The sequence below is a fragment of the Strongylocentrotus purpuratus genome, unplaced genomic scaffold (genome assembly GCF_000002235.5).
Source record: "Strongylocentrotus purpuratus isolate Spur 01 unplaced genomic scaffold, Spur_5.0 spur5_scaffold_18, whole genome shotgun sequence".
Taxonomy (NCBI): domain Eukaryota; kingdom Metazoa; phylum Echinodermata; class Echinoidea; order Camarodonta; family Strongylocentrotidae; genus Strongylocentrotus; species Strongylocentrotus purpuratus.
The window spans coordinates 30,781,224-30,800,813 of NW_022145603.1; the positions used below are offsets into that span (position 1 = coordinate 30,781,224).

At 35.2% G+C, this 19,590-nt stretch overlaps 1 protein-coding gene across 1 annotated transcript in view; it reads right to left on the reverse strand.

The window, feature by feature from the left end:
- The window catches only part of LOC105438350, a 45,382-nt gene that overhangs the window by 23,876 nt on the left and 1,916 nt on the right, over positions 1 to 19,590 (reverse strand). The window contains exons 2-6 of the mRNA XM_030988920.1: positions 17,466 to 17,627; positions 14,820 to 15,205; positions 4,617 to 4,710; positions 2,816 to 2,980; positions 890 to 1,060 (exon numbers count right to left, since the gene is read on the reverse strand). Coding sequence (XP_030844780.1) covers positions 890 to 1,060; positions 2,816 to 2,980; positions 4,617 to 4,710; positions 14,820 to 15,205; positions 17,466 to 17,627 — 978 coding nt within the window. The remainder of the gene's footprint in view (positions 1 to 889; positions 1,061 to 2,815; positions 2,981 to 4,616; positions 4,711 to 14,819; positions 15,206 to 17,465; positions 17,628 to 19,590) is intronic.

Below are 19,590 nucleotides of genomic sequence, written 5' to 3' on the forward strand. Positions count from 1 at the left end.
TTTATTCATCCTTCAAGAATCAAAATGGCGGCTTGCATGTTCTCTTTTCTATTTTTGTCCCGGTTTTTTTTACTTTCAGAGGCATGATAATGATGCTAAACATTACCAAACATGGATAAGAAATATTATGAGATATTCCGATATTCACCAAGGTATGCATGTACATGTATATTTAATGGTATTTTGCTTCTATAATTAGTCAAATTTAAGCAATAGGAACATTTAGATACAACAACGGGACTGAATCTAGCACTTTTTAGAAGGTGACTTTTTAATCTATAATTTTCGAAATATTTGAGCGGGTTCCCAAATTAAAAATATACCAAAATTCCCAGCCCCAGCCCGTGGAAAAGTATCTAGAAAATTATGTCATCAGTTACATGTATATGTAGGCCTACTTCTTACCTGGAATCTCAGTACAAAGAAAAAGAATAATATGTCAACAAATAATTCACATCTCCTCAGTTTTGCATTGCATTTGTCATTTCATTGAGGAAATGATGCAGTTATTGGAACAGTACGTAGAACATTGTATAGGTGAAAATTAATTTCAAATCTTTCATATGAAACTAGAAATTCATCAAATTAGTGAAAGCATATAGATTTACAAATGTCAGCGTTATTAGTTAGTGTAAGACACATTACTGAATACATATTGGATACAATCAAGATAATGTTTTACTTGTACTTCACTAGTACTAGCCCATCTACTGTTTTTTTTCTTCACCTGATTTGTGAAATAACAATTTTACACTCATGGAAAAGTATATAGAATATTTACAACAATTTGTTTGTATTCCTTTCACACAACTTCAGGTTTACACAAAAAAATATATAATAATAATATTTGCATCTTTGTTTTTCTGCATTAAAAAAATGTATATTTTACCTGAGATGAAGAAGCTCGATCAGCAATCTCTATGTAGAAATCATCATGAAAGTCACATGAGTTAATCTCGAGGTCTGTCAGATGAGGCAGGAGACTGAGAAACTTCCCCAGACAGTAGGATGATGATTGATCGTCATGTAGGCGCAAGGAACTAATGTTAAACTTCTGAATCTGTGGAAATTCAAATGAATGGCATACATAAAATGGTATAGCATGAAATGGGGAAAATTGTAGCATTCATTCAAGCATTTACAAACTCACAGCAGATGATCCAGAATTCTGCAGTTTGGGAGATGGTTTGTGGGGGGGGGGGGTCAAAAAGAAATTTGATAAGGAAAATGGACTTATTATTTTGTTGATTAGTTTTAATTTCCATATAAAATGTATGTACATATTAACCCACATAATGAACACAGAAAAATATAAAAATCGGCTATAAAATATATGGCTGGATTAACGAAACGTCAAAGCTTCTGCGCTTTGCTCGAGAGGGGGGGGGGGGGAACTGAATTCAGACAACGATTAAGAGTCGAGAACGGTACAACGAATCGTCTTCTTTCTTTAATAAGTTAATGAAATGTCAGAGCTTCCGCGCTACGGGGGGGGGGGTGGAAAAATCTGATGAGCAAAACGTTCACTAATCGGTTGGTTGGTTGTTTTTTTTTTTAAAAGGCATATACCCACATGATGAAAAGATACATACAAATCAGTGCTCTATTCCGAAAAAAAGTAAATCATCCAGACAGCAGGATACTGATTGGTCATCGTGTATTATAAAGAGAGAAAGTCTCTTGTTTTTCCCCCTATTTTTTTAGAGTTGTAATATTCATCTTTCAACTTTTGAATCTGTGAAAATATAATCGAGATTACGGCGTATGCCAGCAAGTCATGAAGCAGGAAATTTGAATAAAAGATAGAAACCCTTCAGCCTGAACTGAGTGATACTTTGTACAGCGCCCCCCCCCCCCAAAAAAAAAAAAACAACAACAAACAAACAAACAAAAAAAACAAAAACAAAAACGCAACAACAACCCCAAAAAAAAAAAAAAAAAAAAAGAGTTACACATCGGCATGCCTGAGAAATGTAATGGTAATTTGGGTTAGTTTTATGGATCAAACGCACACCATATGAATACTCTTGTAGTTTGTGATTCATGATTATTTATTACCATTTGTTTCATTGTTTTCTTTCAACTGAGTGCCACAAAGGTATTGTGTTCAAGAACATGCATCCAGTGGATTATGGCCCTAGTATCCTATCAGATCATATGAAGAAAAAAATCATTGATGATGGTGATCGCTGTACTTATTAATTTAGAACCATTCAATGTATGTATGTGTATATATATGCTCCCCCCCCCACACACACACACACCTTCATACACAAAAACCTGCCCGTTTGATAACCATATCATTTTGTGGATAAAATTGATGTCGTGATAATTACAAAGTTTATAAAGAGTTGATATCAATCGCAAGTATGTACATAAGAGATAGGAGACTGCAAACTTGCGATTGATAGGAGGAATTGCGATTGATTTGAGTAAGACGGAGCCTTTAATTTAGTAGTCAGAGTCTGTAATTTTTCTTTCCCTTTTTTACAATTTAAACAAAATACAGAGGCCAGCATGAAAGAACACTAAAGAATCGTCAGAGAACAATGAACAAAAAGGTATAATGTCTAGGCGTATCCAAATAAATCTGGTTTGACTTGAAGGCTCTCCTCTCTATATCTCTATTCTGTTAAGAGGACATCTAATTATAAAGAGAGCACAGAGAAGGAGAGATAAATTAAGAGAACAGAGCGAAAAAAAGTAAGCAAGAAAGGGAACTTTTATGGATTAAGGAAGAGATGAAAACTGGGAAGGAAAAAAGAGAAAGAAGGGGGTGGGATGAAAATGTAAGCCGATTCGCTGCTTCACTAACCTTTGAATCCACCTCTCGGCCATGAAGGTCTGGAAAACATTCTTCACCTGCAATCTTTACCATAAACACTTTCAAGTAGTCGACACACGTACGATGGCAAAGTGCATCTATTATATCCATTGTTAATGGTCCAGTAGTATTGTCAAAAGATAACGTCCTTTGTGCCTGTTGAAAAGAAGAGATGGTTTATTATTTGTTTAAACCCTGGAGGAAATACCATGGCACTGCCCGCATAGTGAACACAAAGAACTTAGGTATTAGCAGTATTTTGGAAATATGCCCAAATACAACCGAGCATGTTGTATATATATATATGGCAGGGGCGTACGGAAGCGTTAAAGTGCCATTCTACTTGACGACATGACGAGATATTTCATCTTGTCAAGTCGACTTAATATCCATATCATGTCGACATGTAAAGATATTTAACCTACCATGTCGACTTATCAACTTTTATTAGTCGACATGGCGAAATAAATTATCTTGCCAAGTCGACTTCACAAAATGTTCATGTTGGCATGGCGACATAAGTTATCTTACCAAGTCGACTTCTAAAAATATACATGTCGTCTTGGCGACATATATTATCTTACCAAGACGACTACCCAAAAAGTAATGTCGACATGGCGAAATAAATTATCTTGCCAAGTCGACTTCACAAAAAGCTCATGTCGTCATGGCGACATGTATTATCTTGCCAAGTCGACTTCACAAAAAAGTTCATCTCGTAATAGCGACATAAATTATCTCACCAAGTCGACTTCCCAAAAAGTATATGTCGTCATGGCGAGATATGTAGTGTGACGACTATTTCATGCAGCGCGCGTATGACGGGCGGATCGTGCCATAAAGATGACAACTATACAACTATACATCCATCGAATGGATGTAAGGTTTTAACCAATCAGAACACAGGAAACTGTACAACTATACAACTATACAACTTTACGACTATGCAACCATACAGCTATAGAACGCATGTACGGTTGTTACGTTTGCAGGCCGAAATGCCATAATTGCGACCAACCATACATCCATTCAGCTCTATGGCTGTACGGATTTAACCAATCACAATGCAGGAAACTATACAGCCATGGCGGCGAGAATGCCTGTATAGTTTTATGGCTGTACGGTTTTAACCAATCACAGTCCAAGTAACTATACAACCATTGCGCCGAGAATGTCTGACTTTTTGGGAAGTCGACTTGGTGAGATAATTTATGTCGCTATTACGAGATGAACTTTTTTGTGAAGTCGACTTGGCAAGATAATACATGTCGCCATGACGACATGAGCTTTTTGTGAAGTCGACTTGGCAAGATAATTTATTTCGCCATGTCGACATTACTTTTTGGGTAGTCGACTTGGTAAGATAATATATGTCGCCAAGACGACATGTATATTTTTAGAAGTCGACTTGGTAAGATAACTTATGTCGCCATGACAACATGAACTTTTTGTGAAGTCGACTTGGCAAGATAATTTATTTCGCCATGTCGACTAATACAAGTTGATAAGTCGACATGGTAGGTTAAATATCTTTACATGTCGACATCATATGGATATTAAGTCGACTTGACAAGATGAAATATCTCGTCATGTCGTCAAGTAGAATGGCACTTTAACGCTTCCGTACAAAATAACCAATAATTCTATTTTTTTCTATCAGATTTTGCATAACCATTCACTTACTTATTTTTCTCAATTTACTGCTTTATAAAAAACTTCTTGTTAAGTATCATATTTTTTTCTTTTAAAACTTCTTTAGGACCAACATAGTCGATATGACAAAGAAATTTACCGTGTCATGTTGAAGTGTAATTTTCATTCTGTTCTCAGTAGTTATTTGTTCAGCCAGGGGGTCCAATTCGTCATCCGTAAAACACCTGATGATACTAAACAAAATATGTGTCCATGGAAGGTACATATTTAAACATACTGACTTTTTATAGGAATTAAAGGTACTATGTCCCATTTGCAGGCCTAAAAAATGGGTAAATTCCAATGGTATTTGAAAGATTATACTAATTTAGAACTTCCCTCAAGACAAAAGGGCTTGAAAATGTTTTTTTTTTTGTGGGATTACAACGACCGTTAGTTGTCAAAGCGAATTTAACGATCGCGGTCGTTTAATTAAGTAGTCTAATTTTCAAACCCTTGTACCAAAATGGTTGTACATTTGGTGCTGCGCAAAGATTTAATCCGTTAAATTTGGCCATTACAAGAAGTGGGTTATTGATTTAGACAAATGTTTATGTATCCTTTACAACTTATTTAATGTTTGTAATTGCAAAACAAACAAAAAAGTCACACTATGAACTTGACGGAAAAAGAAAGAGGGTAAAATATACAGTTCATCATTCTACCCTCAACAATTGCTGTGGTAGACTAAAGAACATCCCTTCACTGCTATTATCATGTAAAGATGTGTAGAACAGGTGAATATACATGTGACACCTGTTCTACACATTTGTACATAAGAGCAGGGAAGGGATGTTCCTTTGTCTACCTGAGGAACTGTATATTCTGTCCTCTTTCTTTGTCCGTCATATTCATAGTGTCGGTCAGCCGTTGGCATACCGATAATTTGTATTACTGTTGGAAATTGAAACCATTTAATTAGTTTTTGGGGATTTTATCTACACATATATTTTGTTAATTTACTAATTCAATATTTATTAATGTATTTATTCATCTATTTCTTAATTTGTATAGTATCATTATTATCTTTCTTATCATTATTATTATTGATGTGATTATTATCAATATTATTACAATTATGATTATTATCATCACTATTATTATTATTATTATCATTACTATCATTGGAAATAATAACAATTTCTGCAAACATGGCCCTGATAAACATACCTTATTGATTTCAAATGCAGGTGGTTCTTTAGATTATGTAGTATTGCTTCACTGCGTATGTTGCCCATTATTAGCCCTCGGAAGGTCAGACAGGTGAGTTGTGGGAATGAACTAGAGAAAAGTTGTCCCAGTGAAGCAGGTTCTCCATTGAGAGGAACTAATGTTATATCTCCTAATTCGTGTTCCTCATCTACACCTTGCTCAATAGACAACACTGCTAGGCTGGAATGTGCTAACCGTTCAATATCTCCCGGTGAGACAGTATGACAAGTGGCAAAAGTCATTTGTGTCAGGCTCGGGAATAGCTCTCCAACAGTGACATTTATGTCAACATTATTAAACCTGTGTAGACCATTTAGGAATTGATGATCTACAACCAGTTCTTTGATTGAGGATTTATCTCCCTGTGTGCGAAATGACAAGGAAGTAGAGTATTATCAATAAATCTGTTCATATATTAGACTCTAGTAAAGATGTGTTTATTCTCCACATTAAACAAACAATTGTTAGTCATGTTTAACAATGCCATACAGACATAAATTCTCATTCTAATGAAAAGAGAATTTGTTTTCTAAATACAACTCATTTTTGATGAAGCAGATATGTTTGTTCCCTAAATATGTGAGTTGTTTTTTCCAATCATTGCTCGAAGAAAACATACTCACAACATTCTTTTCCTGTGTTTTCCTTAGTAATTTTAGTAACCCTGTTTCATGGTCAAATACTTTTCATTGACTTCTTTATTTAAACAAGGAAGCGCTCTCGGCGGTCTCGCCTGCATTTAATACGCATTTCGATATGATAACAAATTGAAGTCGGGACATTGTTTATAGGCAGTCGGGACATTGTTTATAGGCAGGGTGGCAAATTAGCAGGCCCCCCAAAAAAATTCTCTGAATATAATCAGCATTTTGAAGTGAATATTGACTAATAATCATCAGAAGAATTATTTACTATTATTTGTACCAAGATTGATAACTTTCATTAAATATGAACAAATGACAAACAATTATTTATTAAAGGTAATACAACGTTTTGGTATCGGGGTCATGAATTTTATTAAAATTAATATATTTCAGTCTAAATTTATAAAATTGTAAATAATAAACTCTTTATGTTGTAAAGCTCCCTCTCTGGGTCAAGATATTAATTAGCTATCAAACAATGTTTCTTGACTAAAATCGACCGATTAGCTTTTCCTGTTTATAAATTATATATCACAACTACATATTCCGAAATTCTCATGGTCGCAGCTACCATTGTACGGCCGTATAGGCGCTAGTTGATATTTTATCAATATATACAGGGAGCACCGGCAAATTTTTATATTCAATTTTTCTCGAAAGCAGTAGTGTTTTAGGGGCTAAGTTTAAAAGTGCTTATAATACATCTACAGGGGCATCCAAATATATCAAAATTGTAAAGGGTCACTATCCACCCAATTTTCAAAATTTACCAAAACGTTGTATTACCTTTAATTCGCATATTAAGTTGTAAAAAACATAATCCAATACTGGACTTAAATCACATTTGACCTTGAATTTGAGACCTGGAATTTGTGTCATATGATTTGTGATACTTGATCATCCTTGGGTACAAGTTTCATGGAATTTCAAGAAACAATTTTGAAATTATGCTCAAAATTTAAAATATTGATGTTGATGCCACAACAAAGTCTATGTTTGCAGACCTGAAATGATATTTGACCTTGACTTTATCACCTAAGAGACTAATGATTGGCGATAATTGATAATCCTTTAGTCTAAGTTTCATTGAATAATAACTGACACTTTGAAAATTATATTAAAAATTCAAAAACTCAACCTCAGGTTAAGTTTTGATGATGATGCCACAACATAGTCTAAGTTTGTTGACCTGAAATGACTTTGACCTTGACTTTGTGACCCGAAATTGTGCTCACGTGATTGGGAAACTTGATAATCATTTAATCTAAGTTTCATTCAATAATAACTTATATTTTCAAAATTATATTACAAATTCAAAAACTTAACCTAGCTTGGTTAAGTTTTTGATGTTGAAGCCCCCGCCGCCACCAACGTACCTGAAAAGCGGTGCCTCTTTCTCGCTTTTTGCTACGCAGGCGTGACGAAAACAGCTTTTTAAAAGGTAAATCCACCCTGATATTAAAGGGATAGTTGAGTTCTGTTGCAGAGGGCGCTACACAAAATAATTGTTTGTGAGATAATGAAAAACTGAGTGTCAAATTTGAAAGAACATAATATTTAAATGACAAAATCATCTTTGTTTGATCAAAATCGGTTCAGAGACGGCTGAAATATAACGATTTTCAATACTTGTGTACCACCACAAAATATTAGATATTTAGAAAAAATTGAAAAAACCGGTGAAAACCGTTGAAAAAAACGAAATAACGCCTTTTACGTCGTATTTCAGCCAATGCCAACGTTGGTTATTTTTTTGCATTTTTGTGTTGCTTAAATTACGCCCAACCAGCCGGCCCATGTATTGTTATTTTTTAAATAAATAATTAATTAACGGTCACCATGTTTTTTGGAAAGTGGAGCTGAATTGGTATGTTCGTATTGGCTAAATTTCACACATTTTGGGGTCTAAAGTTACCTTCATAGCAATTTTAGGTTCTAAAAGGACACTAGAAATGTCATAGATAAGAATGAGAGCAATAACCATATGCACTTTGAAGGCATATGTGGTCTGAAAACAGAACTCAACTATCCCTTTAAGGCAGTTTTTTATAATAGAAGCAGAAAATGAAGAAAAAACAGGTATAGTGAAAGTTTGGGCCAATTCCGATTAAAAATAAGGGGAAAAAAAGAAATTGTTATTTTACATCAGGAATTTTGTCGATCATACATGTACCCTAAACATAATTATTACAAATATGTTTCTATTAAACTATTCCTTCATCAATAACAAAGAAAATAAAACTTCATAAAATTGTATGTATTGAACAAACTGGAGAGGAGCTCAAAAGATACGTCACCTTCAAAAATTCTTACTGTGAATCAGAATTTGCTCAAACTTTCACTGACCTGTTTATCTCATTTGTTTGCTTCTATTAAAACAACTTAAATCAGGGTGGACTTCCCCTTTAAAGGTATAGAACAGTTATGGAAACGCCCCCCCCCCCCCCCTCTCAAAAAGAGAAATGAAAGCTCTTATTACCGATCATGTGAATATGTTTTGACTAATAAGAGAAACTATTTTTGCCGGGAAAACTGCCTTCTAATTGATATATTTGGTAAATTATCATTTCGGTCCGGCCTGGATAGATATCGCGAAGCCATTTCAACATTGAACATTCTGGCATATGTTTCTGTTTTTTGGCAAATTTAGGTTAAAGTATTGCCATCTAAATCTCTGAAGGCAATATCTAAACAATATTGAATGGATAGTTTGCACCCAAAACCCTTGAACCGCAATTTTACGACTACCGGTCTTTTGACGGTCTATATCTTTAGCAAAGTACATTACTAGTTTTTATTTTATCATCGTACGTTATATCTTTCTGTTGTTGTGTTTATAATGCAATTGCTTTTATGCGATTTCCCTCTTTCTTTCTTTTTAAGTGCGCCTTGAAAACTCAATTTCAAGTGGATTCAGCTCCCTATAAATCTGAAATATTATTATTGCTGTTATCATCATTATTATTATCGAAGTTAATTTTTAGTCATACAATATCATACATACTAAAGTATTGACTGTCATTTGGGAGAATTTGTAAAACTATAACAAATTTGCTGTACTTAAAATGTGCATATTTTGTCATTCTTTGTCCGATTTTCCCTTTTTCTCTGAACATTTAATTACACAACAGTATTTTACCGACAATCTATCTTGCAATACTTTGTTTGCTTTCGTCGCCGCTCTGAATGGATGGTTGGCCACACATGCAATTGCGCCATCTTTCGTTGAAAGTGTACATAGAGCGATCTTTCGGTTCCTGTACCCAAGCATCATTACCCGCAACTCATAAGTTGGTGATGCACTGTGTGGCACGGCTCTACAGACACATACATGTAGGGAAGTTAAGAACAGCAGATGGCAGTATGTGCAAAACTGAGGGAATGACAGCAGAATACCCTGCTTTAAACACCACTATATGTTAATCATGCACTGGAAACAATTTAATAATCTTGAAGCCTTCAATTTGTTTATATATCTATCTCGTGATGCACAGGGTTATAAGTAGTTTTTAATTAAAGCTAAAACACACTTTCATCCTCTGAAAACATGAAGTGTCTCCTTCAAAATTGGTACATGCATGCACAACAAAATTAAGCAATCAACCATTTTGCTCAGTCACTACGCTCCCCCGTCGAGTGGCTACACTGTAAAAACCAGGGTGTAGAAATTCTTACACCAGTATGGTGTAGAATTTTTTTTGACGCCATTAGTGTTATTTTGACACCAGTAGTGTTATTTTTAACACCGGTCAGATTTAGGCATGCATTACTAATTACTGGGTGTAGTTTTATGCTCGGTGTTGAAAGTATCATATCACGTGATTTCGTTTAAGGCAGGTGATTGGTCGAAGTAGTTTTCACAAAGTGTACGCGCGCTAATTACTTTACACGTGTTCACATTCTATTCCGGAAACAGAGTAGCTTCTCCACACATCATGCTACTAATTGTTCATCCTGTATATAGAGAGGGAGTCTATCTTCTTTCTATTTTTGGTCGAGATATAATGATTATTTCAAGTGTTCAATTACATGTATCAATGTGTGAATCTGTGGAAATACAATCAAATACGGTGTACGCCGCCAAGTCATGCAGACAGAAATGTGAATAAAAGATACTGGAAACCCTTCAGTCTGTAACTGAGTGGTACCCCGTACACTTCTCCAAACAGACACAAGACAAATACTTTGCATCTTTTTCTTCTTCTTATACAAAAATACATTTTACCTGAGATGAAGAAGCTCGATCAGCAATCTCTTTGTAGAAACCATGATGAGGAAGACATGAGTCAATCTCCAGGTGTGTCAGTTGAGGCAGGAGACTGAGAAACTTCCCCAGAAAGCCAGATAATGATTGGTCGTCATGTAGGTGCAAGGCAGTAATGATAAACTTCTGAATCTGTGGAAATTCAAATGAATGGCATACATAATATTCATGAAGTATGAAATGGGGGAAAATGTGGAAACCCTTATAAATGTCTGTACTCTCACATTAAACATTCACATACATAAGATAGCTTAGACAGATACCGAGATGTTATTGGTCCAGAGCTCGTCACTTCCCCAGACATCAAGATGTTGATTGGTTATCACGTGATACCAAGCCGCTAATACTTAAACGTGTGACTTTGTGGAAAATACAAATATTAAAATTCAGTTCAATTCAAATTAATTTCTAAATCATTAAATATCATTAATAAATACAAAATATGCATCATGTTCAACAACAAAAATAATGACAAAGAAAATGAAGCCAACAAATAACAAAGCTATTTATAAATAGATGCAACTCCCTTTAATAGATAGCATGCCAGTTTACATGAGAAGATATATTTAAAAAAAAAATGATATCACAATACCACTGCAAATGCACACGCACCAAACACACAGTAAGAAATCACTCGGGAAAGGGGGAGGAGCAAAGATCGTTGATAGTTTATGAAGCAGTAAATAGTGAAAAAAGTGTAAACCCTTATAACGATCTTTAATAAAGCAATCACATAATCACAGGAGATGATCCAGGGTTCTGAAAAGGGGGGGGGGTGGAAAAAATCTGATGAGCAAAACGCTCACTATAGCTAATCGGTTGGTTGGTTGGTTTTATTTGCAATAAAAGCTATATACCCACATAATGAAAAGATATATCAAAACCAGTGCTCTATTCCAAAAACAAAGTAAATCCTCCAGACACCAGGATCAGGCACGGATCCAGGATTTCTTAGGGGTGGGGGTCCAAATTTGAAATCAATTTGAAATTTAGTGTGCTGAAATATGAAAACCGTGCCGGCCAATATTTCACTCAGTGGTTCCGTATAATGCGCTGTATAAGTGCTATTCAGCGCATTAAACGGTGGCAGCATATTTACGAAGTGCCAGTCAGAGGTCAACACCATTGTGTAGAGATCGTAAAGTCACACGCTACACGTGAAAAGGGAGCTAAGCCGTATCATTCTGGTAAGATATTTGCTATTATTTCGTTATTTTTACCTCCGATTTTAAAATTCCGGAGGTAATTAGGAGTAAAAGTGCCATAAAATTTATCGAGGTCACTGTCCAATAATGGTCAGGTGCGGGAAAAGTGTGATTCGGGACACATTTTAGGTTTTGCTTATATGCCTCTCCGTGGGCTCCTATGGGAGCCGTTTATTAAGGCTCCCTGGAATACAATATCATAAAAAAAAATATTTTTGTTTGGGCGGCAGTAAACTCAACGTAAAAGGACAAATGTTTGGACTTTCCGTCCCACCGGAATACTCGTACTCTGATTTTCTCTGGAACGTCATCTGTCTGCAAAAAAATCATGTTACCGTGTCTTCAAGTTTCAAACAACATAAAGAAAAGATCATGACAAATGATTAAAGAAACTGCTGTTTCAATGAAACAATAATAATAATTTCAAGTATTCATCTTTCAACTTTTGAATCTGTGAAAATAAAATCGAGATTACGGCGTATGCCAGCAAGTCATGAAGCAGGGAATTTGAATAAAAGATAGAAACCCTTCAGGCTGAACTCAGTGATATTTTGCACAGCGCCCCCCCCCCCAAAAAAAAAAAAACACAACAACAACAACAACCCCAAAACAACACAAAGAAAACAGAAATACACATCAGCATGCCTGAGAAATGTAATGGCAATTTGGGTTAGTTTTATGGATCAAACACACACCATATGCATACTCTCGTAGTTTGTGATTCATGGTTATTTATTACCATTTTTGTTTTATTGTTTTCTTTCAACTGAGTGCTACAATGCACAAAGGTGTTGTGTTCAAGAACATGCATCCAGTAGATTATGGCCCTAGAACCCTATTAGATCATAATTATGGAGAAAAAAATTGTCATTGATGATGGTGATCGCTGTACTTGTTAATTTAGAACCATTCAATGTTTTTATGTGCTTACCCCCCCCCCCCCCCCCCCCCCCCTCCTCATTCACAAAAACATGGCCGTTTGATTACCATATAATTTTCTGGATAAAATTGATGTCGTGATAATTACAAAGTTTATAAAGAGTTGATATCAATCGAAACTATGTACATAATAGATAGGAGACTGCAAACTTGCGATTGAAAGGAGGAATTGCTATTGATTTGGATAAGACGGGGCCCTTGTCTTTACACTAGTAGTCAGTGTCTGTCATTTTTCTTTCCCTTCTTACAATTAAAAAAAATACAGAGGCCAGCATGAAAGAACATTAAGAATCGTCGGAAAACAATGAACAAAAAGGTATAATGTCTGGGATTATCCAAACAAATCTAGTTTGACTTGAAGGTGCTCCTCTCTATCACCTATTAAGATTTCTGTTAAAGGACATCTAATTATAATTATAAAAGAGAGCACAGAGAAGGAGTGATAAATTGAGAGAACTGTCAGAAGGAAATTGGAGAAGAAAGTTAACAAAAAAGGGAACTTTTATGGATAAGGAAAAGCTGAAGACTAGGAAGGAGAAAAAGAGAGAATGGGGGGGGGGGGTGAAAATGTAAGAAAGCTGATTTGCTGCTTTACTAACCTTTGAATCCACCTCTCGGCCATGAAAGTCTGGAAAACATTCTTCCCCTGCAATCTCTACACCTTTCAAATTCACTTTTAAGTGAGTGACACACGTTCTGTGGCAAAGTGCATCTATTATATCTATCGTTAATGGTCCAGTAGTATTGTCAAAAGATAACGTCCTTTGAGCCTGTTGAAAAGTAGAGATTCTGGTTTATTATTTGTTTAAACCCTGGAGGAAATACCATGACACTGCCCGCATAGTGAACACAAAGAACTTAGGTAAATATGCCCAAATACAACCGAGCATGTTGTATACACATGGTAACTGAAGTAGGGCAAAGTTTAATGGGATTTCCATAAGTCTAAGATGCCAATCATACAGTTTATATTTAAACTTCCATTAAATTTGGCTTATGACAATGAAGGTTTCTGACAATTTTATATATGCTTTTAATTCTGTATTTAGAATCGGACATGAATGATGCATGATATTTGATACGTTTTAACTTAATGTCCTTCCATTTGCGATGTACAAGAAATAATAAATTTAAATTTTCTTTTCATACAGGCATTGTGTAGAAACATATTTACAATTATTATATGTTGGGGACATGTGTGATATTTTTGTAATACAGAGCGAATGAGAGAGGACCTCGCAAAAACCTTCATAGCGTTGTCAATTTGTGTTTGATTTATTATACAGCTCAAAATGACCAATTTTTCTTCAGATTTTGCATAAACATTCACTTACTTTTTTCTCTCAATTTCCTGCTTTCATTTAAAAAAAAATGAATATTAGGGTGGAGTTCCTGTTCAGTATCATATTTTTCAGTTTTAAAACTTCTTTAGGACCACCATAGTCGATAATTATGACAAAGACATTTACCATGTCATGTTGAAGTGTAATTTTCATTCTGTTCTCAGTAGTTATTTGTGCTGCCAGGGGGTCCAATTCGTCATCCGTAAAACAGCTGATGACACTATACGAAATATGTTTCCATGGAAAGTACATATTTGAACATTTTGAATCACTAAATTTGTATAGAAATTAAAGGAGAATATAATCTTCTGTGATATATATTATATTATGCTTCCTTCCATATAGGCTATACACCCTTTAAAAATTATTCTTGGCATTATTCTGATTGCTGTCAGAAAACGAAACATTTTTTTTTTCCTATTCATATATATAAACAAAAAAAATCATATATAACCTATGTTTTTCGTTTTAATAACTAATTTGATCATTGATTCATTCATTTATTCATCTATTTCTTGATTTGTATTATTATCAGTATTAATATTATCAGTATTATTATCATCAGTATTATTGTCATTTTATCACTATAATTATAATTATTGTTATCAGTTTTCATATCATTATTTGTATTATTATTATCATTACTATCATTGGAAATAATGACAATTTCTGCGAACATGGCCCTGATGAACGTACCTTATTGATTTCAAATGCAGGTGGTTCTTTAGATTATGTAGTATTGCTTCACTGCGTATGTTGCCCATTACTAGCCCTCGGAAGGTCAGACAGGTGAGGTGAGGGAATGAACTGAAGAAAAGTTGTCCCAGTAAAGTAGGTTCTCCAATGAGAGGAACTAGACGTCGACCTTTCTTACCATGCTCAATAGACAACACTGCTAGGCTGGAATGTGCCAATTGTTCAACAACTCCCGGTGTGACAGTTTGAAGAGTGGTAAAGGTCAATTGTGTCAAGCTCGGGAATAGCTCTTCAACGGTGACATTTAAGTCAACATCATTAATCCTCTGTAGACCATCTAGGAATTGATGATCTACAACCAGCTCTTTGATTGAGGATGTATCTCCCTGTGTGTGCAAAATGATAATGAAGTAGAGTATTATCAATAAATCTTTTCATATAATATTAGACTCTATAAATATGTGTATATTCTCCACATTAAAATAAAATTGTAAGTATGAACAAGAATGGCAGTTAAGTCCTTTTTTTTACAATGCCATACAGACAGAAATTCTCATTCTAATGAAAAGAGATTTGTTCTTCTTCTAAATACAATTTATTCTTGATAGATCAAATATGTTTTTTCCAATCATTGCTCGAAGGAAACATACTCACAAAATGTTGTTCCGGTTTTTCCCTGTTTTATTGTCAAATACTTTTCATTAACTTCTTTTTTTTTTAAACATTTTATTTTTAAAGGTAGGCTTTACTACTGCAGCTAGAAGGGATTAGACCACACAGCGAGCCAGCAAGGTCAGTGTGACAGGTGGCTATCTCATTAACTCAGCTCTCATTTAACATAAGAAAAAGAGGATCATGGGGGACCAACAGGCACCGATTTTGGAAGTTTTCTATATAGAGGGAGCAATTAGCTACAAGTAGGACAGTGTGCCTTTAAAGGGAAGTCCACCCTGATATTTAAGTGGTTTTTATGATAGAATCAGAAAATAAATGAAACAGGTCAATACAAGTTTGAGCTAATTCCGATTAAAATTAAGAAACAAAATCAGAAATTGTTATTTCTATCAGGAATTGTTTTGATCATACATGTACCTTAAATATAATTATTATAAATATGTTTCTTTTTAAACTCCTTTATGGAAAAAAAATCTTTTCCATCATCAATAACAAAGAGAATGAAAATCTATAACATTGTAGTACAGAGCAAATTGGAGAGGAGCTCGCAATATACGTCACAGTGTTAGTGTTAGCAATTTGTATTTGATTGATCGCACCTTCAGGAAATTCTTATTTTTATTTGGAATTTGCTCAAACTATCATTAACCTGCTTTTACTAAAACCAACTTGACGGGGAAGTCCACCCTGATAAAAAGTTGCTTTAATACACAGAGAAAAATGAGAGGAACAGATCAGAGAAGGTTTGGGAAAAATCGGACAATGAATAAGAGGTATAATAATAACGGTAGCTTCTTATATAGCGCACATGTCTGTCACCGTATCCGGACACCTACCCCCTGGATATCCAACCCCCTGATAACCACCCCCAGTCAACTACCCCCTTGGACAACCACCCCCTAGGACAAATACCCCCTAGGGCAACCACACTCTCTAGGACGACTACCCCCGGACAACTACCCCCCTCAGAAAACTACCCCATAGGGCAACTATCCCCCGGACAACTCTCCCCAAACAACTACCCTGTAGAATATTTATTCGGGGGGTAGTTAGTTGTCCTAGACGATGATTGTCATAAGGGGTAGTTATCTGGGGGTAGTTTTCCGGGGGTAGTTGTCCGGGGGGATTGTCCTCGGGATTAGTTGTCCTAGGAGGTAGTTGTCCTAGGAGATAGTTGTCTGGGGGTAGTTGTCCGGTCTCATTCGCATGATCAAATTAAGCAATCAACCATTTTGCCTGGTCACTACGCTCCCTCGTCTAGTAGCTTTTCGTAATAAAGTTTTGGAATTTACTCTTAATTTATTTTGTGTTTAAAGCATGTTCAAGCTTAAAAAAGCTGAAGGATGTAGATATTCCCTTTTCTTGCTAGTGCACACTCTCTACCCTATGTCATCCTTTATCCTCCTATCAGCTGAGACAATAATAATTCCATGTCAGGCCTTTTAAGCAATGGAGACAACAATGGCGTTGTGTCGTGCACCTGTAATCCAGCTAACAATAGAAGTTACAAACTGATTCATCCGAGGACGAAGGTTAGAAACTGAGTCACGTCTTTCAGCTGGTAACGTTAAAGGTCGGTCCCCAGACGTAAATAATCATATCTGATTGATACACGTCTGTAAATGCCCAATATACACACACACACACACACACATGGATGAAGAATACTTATTTTGTTTTAAATATCTTGTACAAGAGGAAAAACATGCTTGTTTGGGTACATGTATATGCAGCGAAATTCTTGTTGTTGAAAATCCTTGCTAGTTCGTCCCCTTCTTTTTTTTCTTTCTTTTTAGACATGATACAGTAAATCATACTTCCATTATGTGTTACCCCCAACGTGCCTCAGGGTAAGGTTTTTTAACACATACCTGTAATGTAAGTATAATTTACTGTACCATGTCTCAAATTCGTCTGACAAAGACGAATTGTAATCATTGGTAATATGTTTAAATAATTATATATATTTACCGCCATTGTAGAAACTTGTGTATGCATTAACTTGTAGAAGTCATGATCCAATGTTGTACGATAAAACTCTAATCTTGATAATGAGTTTGATGTGAATAGGACGTCTGCTAGGTCACGTGATACAGTCGGGCCACATGATCTGTCTCTGAATACCAAAGTTTCCTGGAACAGACATAAACATGTTATAATTACTATACAATTCATATTGCTAAAAAGATCCTGATGTGTTATACAGGCCTAGGTATATATTATACAGTGTGTATATATATATATATATATATATATATATACAGTATATACAGGTGCATGTGAAACCATTATTTGAATTGTCAGAACTTGTTTTTTAGTTTCAGTATACATGCAATTCTCTCTCAGGCTATACTTATAATTCATCAATGCTCAACTGGCAAGAATTCTCAACCAAGTTATCGGTAATGTTAATGTACGTAACATCAAGGGACTTGAAACATTTATTTAGAATGGATAATGGCGCTATATAAATCTCATGTATTATTATTTTTATCTTTTCAAAAAACACATTAATACCGCTGCATGCACCAAAATACAGGAATAGGTGTGTGCCAGGATGGATAAACCTGGGTGCTCCCTTTCAAGACCAAGTGAGGGAAAGGGTACAGTGTCTCAAATTATGAAAGTAATATGGCTCCCTTACGACAATTAATGTTTCACTTTCCTTTCACATACATTTATGAGAGAAATTATTACAACATTGGATAAGTTTTATTGTTGAGATAGAGGTTTGTACGCCGGCTATACACTTTTCAAGATAAAAATACTTTCATAGGTAATTGTCCTACATTAAATAATATACAAATATTGATTTCCTTGAGCGACATTGTTCTTACTATTGCACAAGGCGATCTAGTCTAGAATCTGGCCGGTTCTTTGTTAGTAATTATAAGTCTATATATTACCTACACTTGTTTCAAGCCGCCAAAGATGCTGATTTTGTTTGCAGGGCGTCCTAATTTAAGGATTACGCCATCTTCTTTTTGCAGTGAGTAAGTAGGAGGAGGTCGCATATTCGCATTGAGTTGGTGTGGTGGAGATCAAAATTTTATTGGCCAGATTCTGGACTAAAGGTGATCTCGGAAATATATGGTGGGCAAAGTGCAGTCAAGAGATTACAGAGGAGCGATATATTCATTTGAAGCATGACCCCCCCCCCCCCCCAAAAAAAAAAAAAGCAGTATTTGTTTCATGTACCGCATCCCTTGTGTCAATTCTCAGAAAGGGATACACCTGTACCTGTATTTTAAGAAAATAGGCACGTCAAAATGTATTTATCTGTAGGGAAAATTTACATGCATTTATTACTGTGCGTATACAATGTTGACTTTCGTTGTATGCACAAGAAGAACTATACTGGTCAATGTTTTTTTCTGTAAAATACCCAACAGTCGGTAGTAAGTTTTATGCCTGCAAGTTTGACCGATTAGAGGCTTAGAATCTTTGTATGCGTATATATATATATATATATACATATACAGTGCGTCCCAGAAAAAACGCAACCGAGATTTATCTATGTTTTATTATAACTTAATCACAATTGTAATTGATAAATGACACATGTTTGGAAAGCTTAGATCCTCTTCTTTCATTTGATGCAACCCACATAATGCATATTTCACGCATGAGTGATTAAAATGAATTTGAAGAGTGGAAACCAAAAAGTCATTTGGCGAACGGTTTCTGAATTTCAAAGAGAAACTCACATTTCTAGAAATGTGAGCTTTTGCCCTTTCATATGACACCTCAACCAGGAAAAATGAGCAAGGAATTACAAAGTTCTGTTTGTTTAAAGTAGTGCTTGCATTTCCATTATTTTATCAAACAAATTCGTTTTCACTGGCTGCCTGCCGTAGCAATAATCAGAATTGACAAAAGACTTAACTCTGCTTCGTTGACAATCAGCCATGCATGAAGTCTTTCGTCTACGGCTGATTGTTAACGAAACGGAGTTAAGTCTTTTGTTAATTCCGTTGGTTGTTACGGCAAGCAGCCAGTGAAAACGAATTTGTTTAATGAAATTATGGAAATGCAAGCACTACTTTATTAAAACAAACAGAACTTTGTCATTCCTTGCTCATTTTTCCTGGTTGAG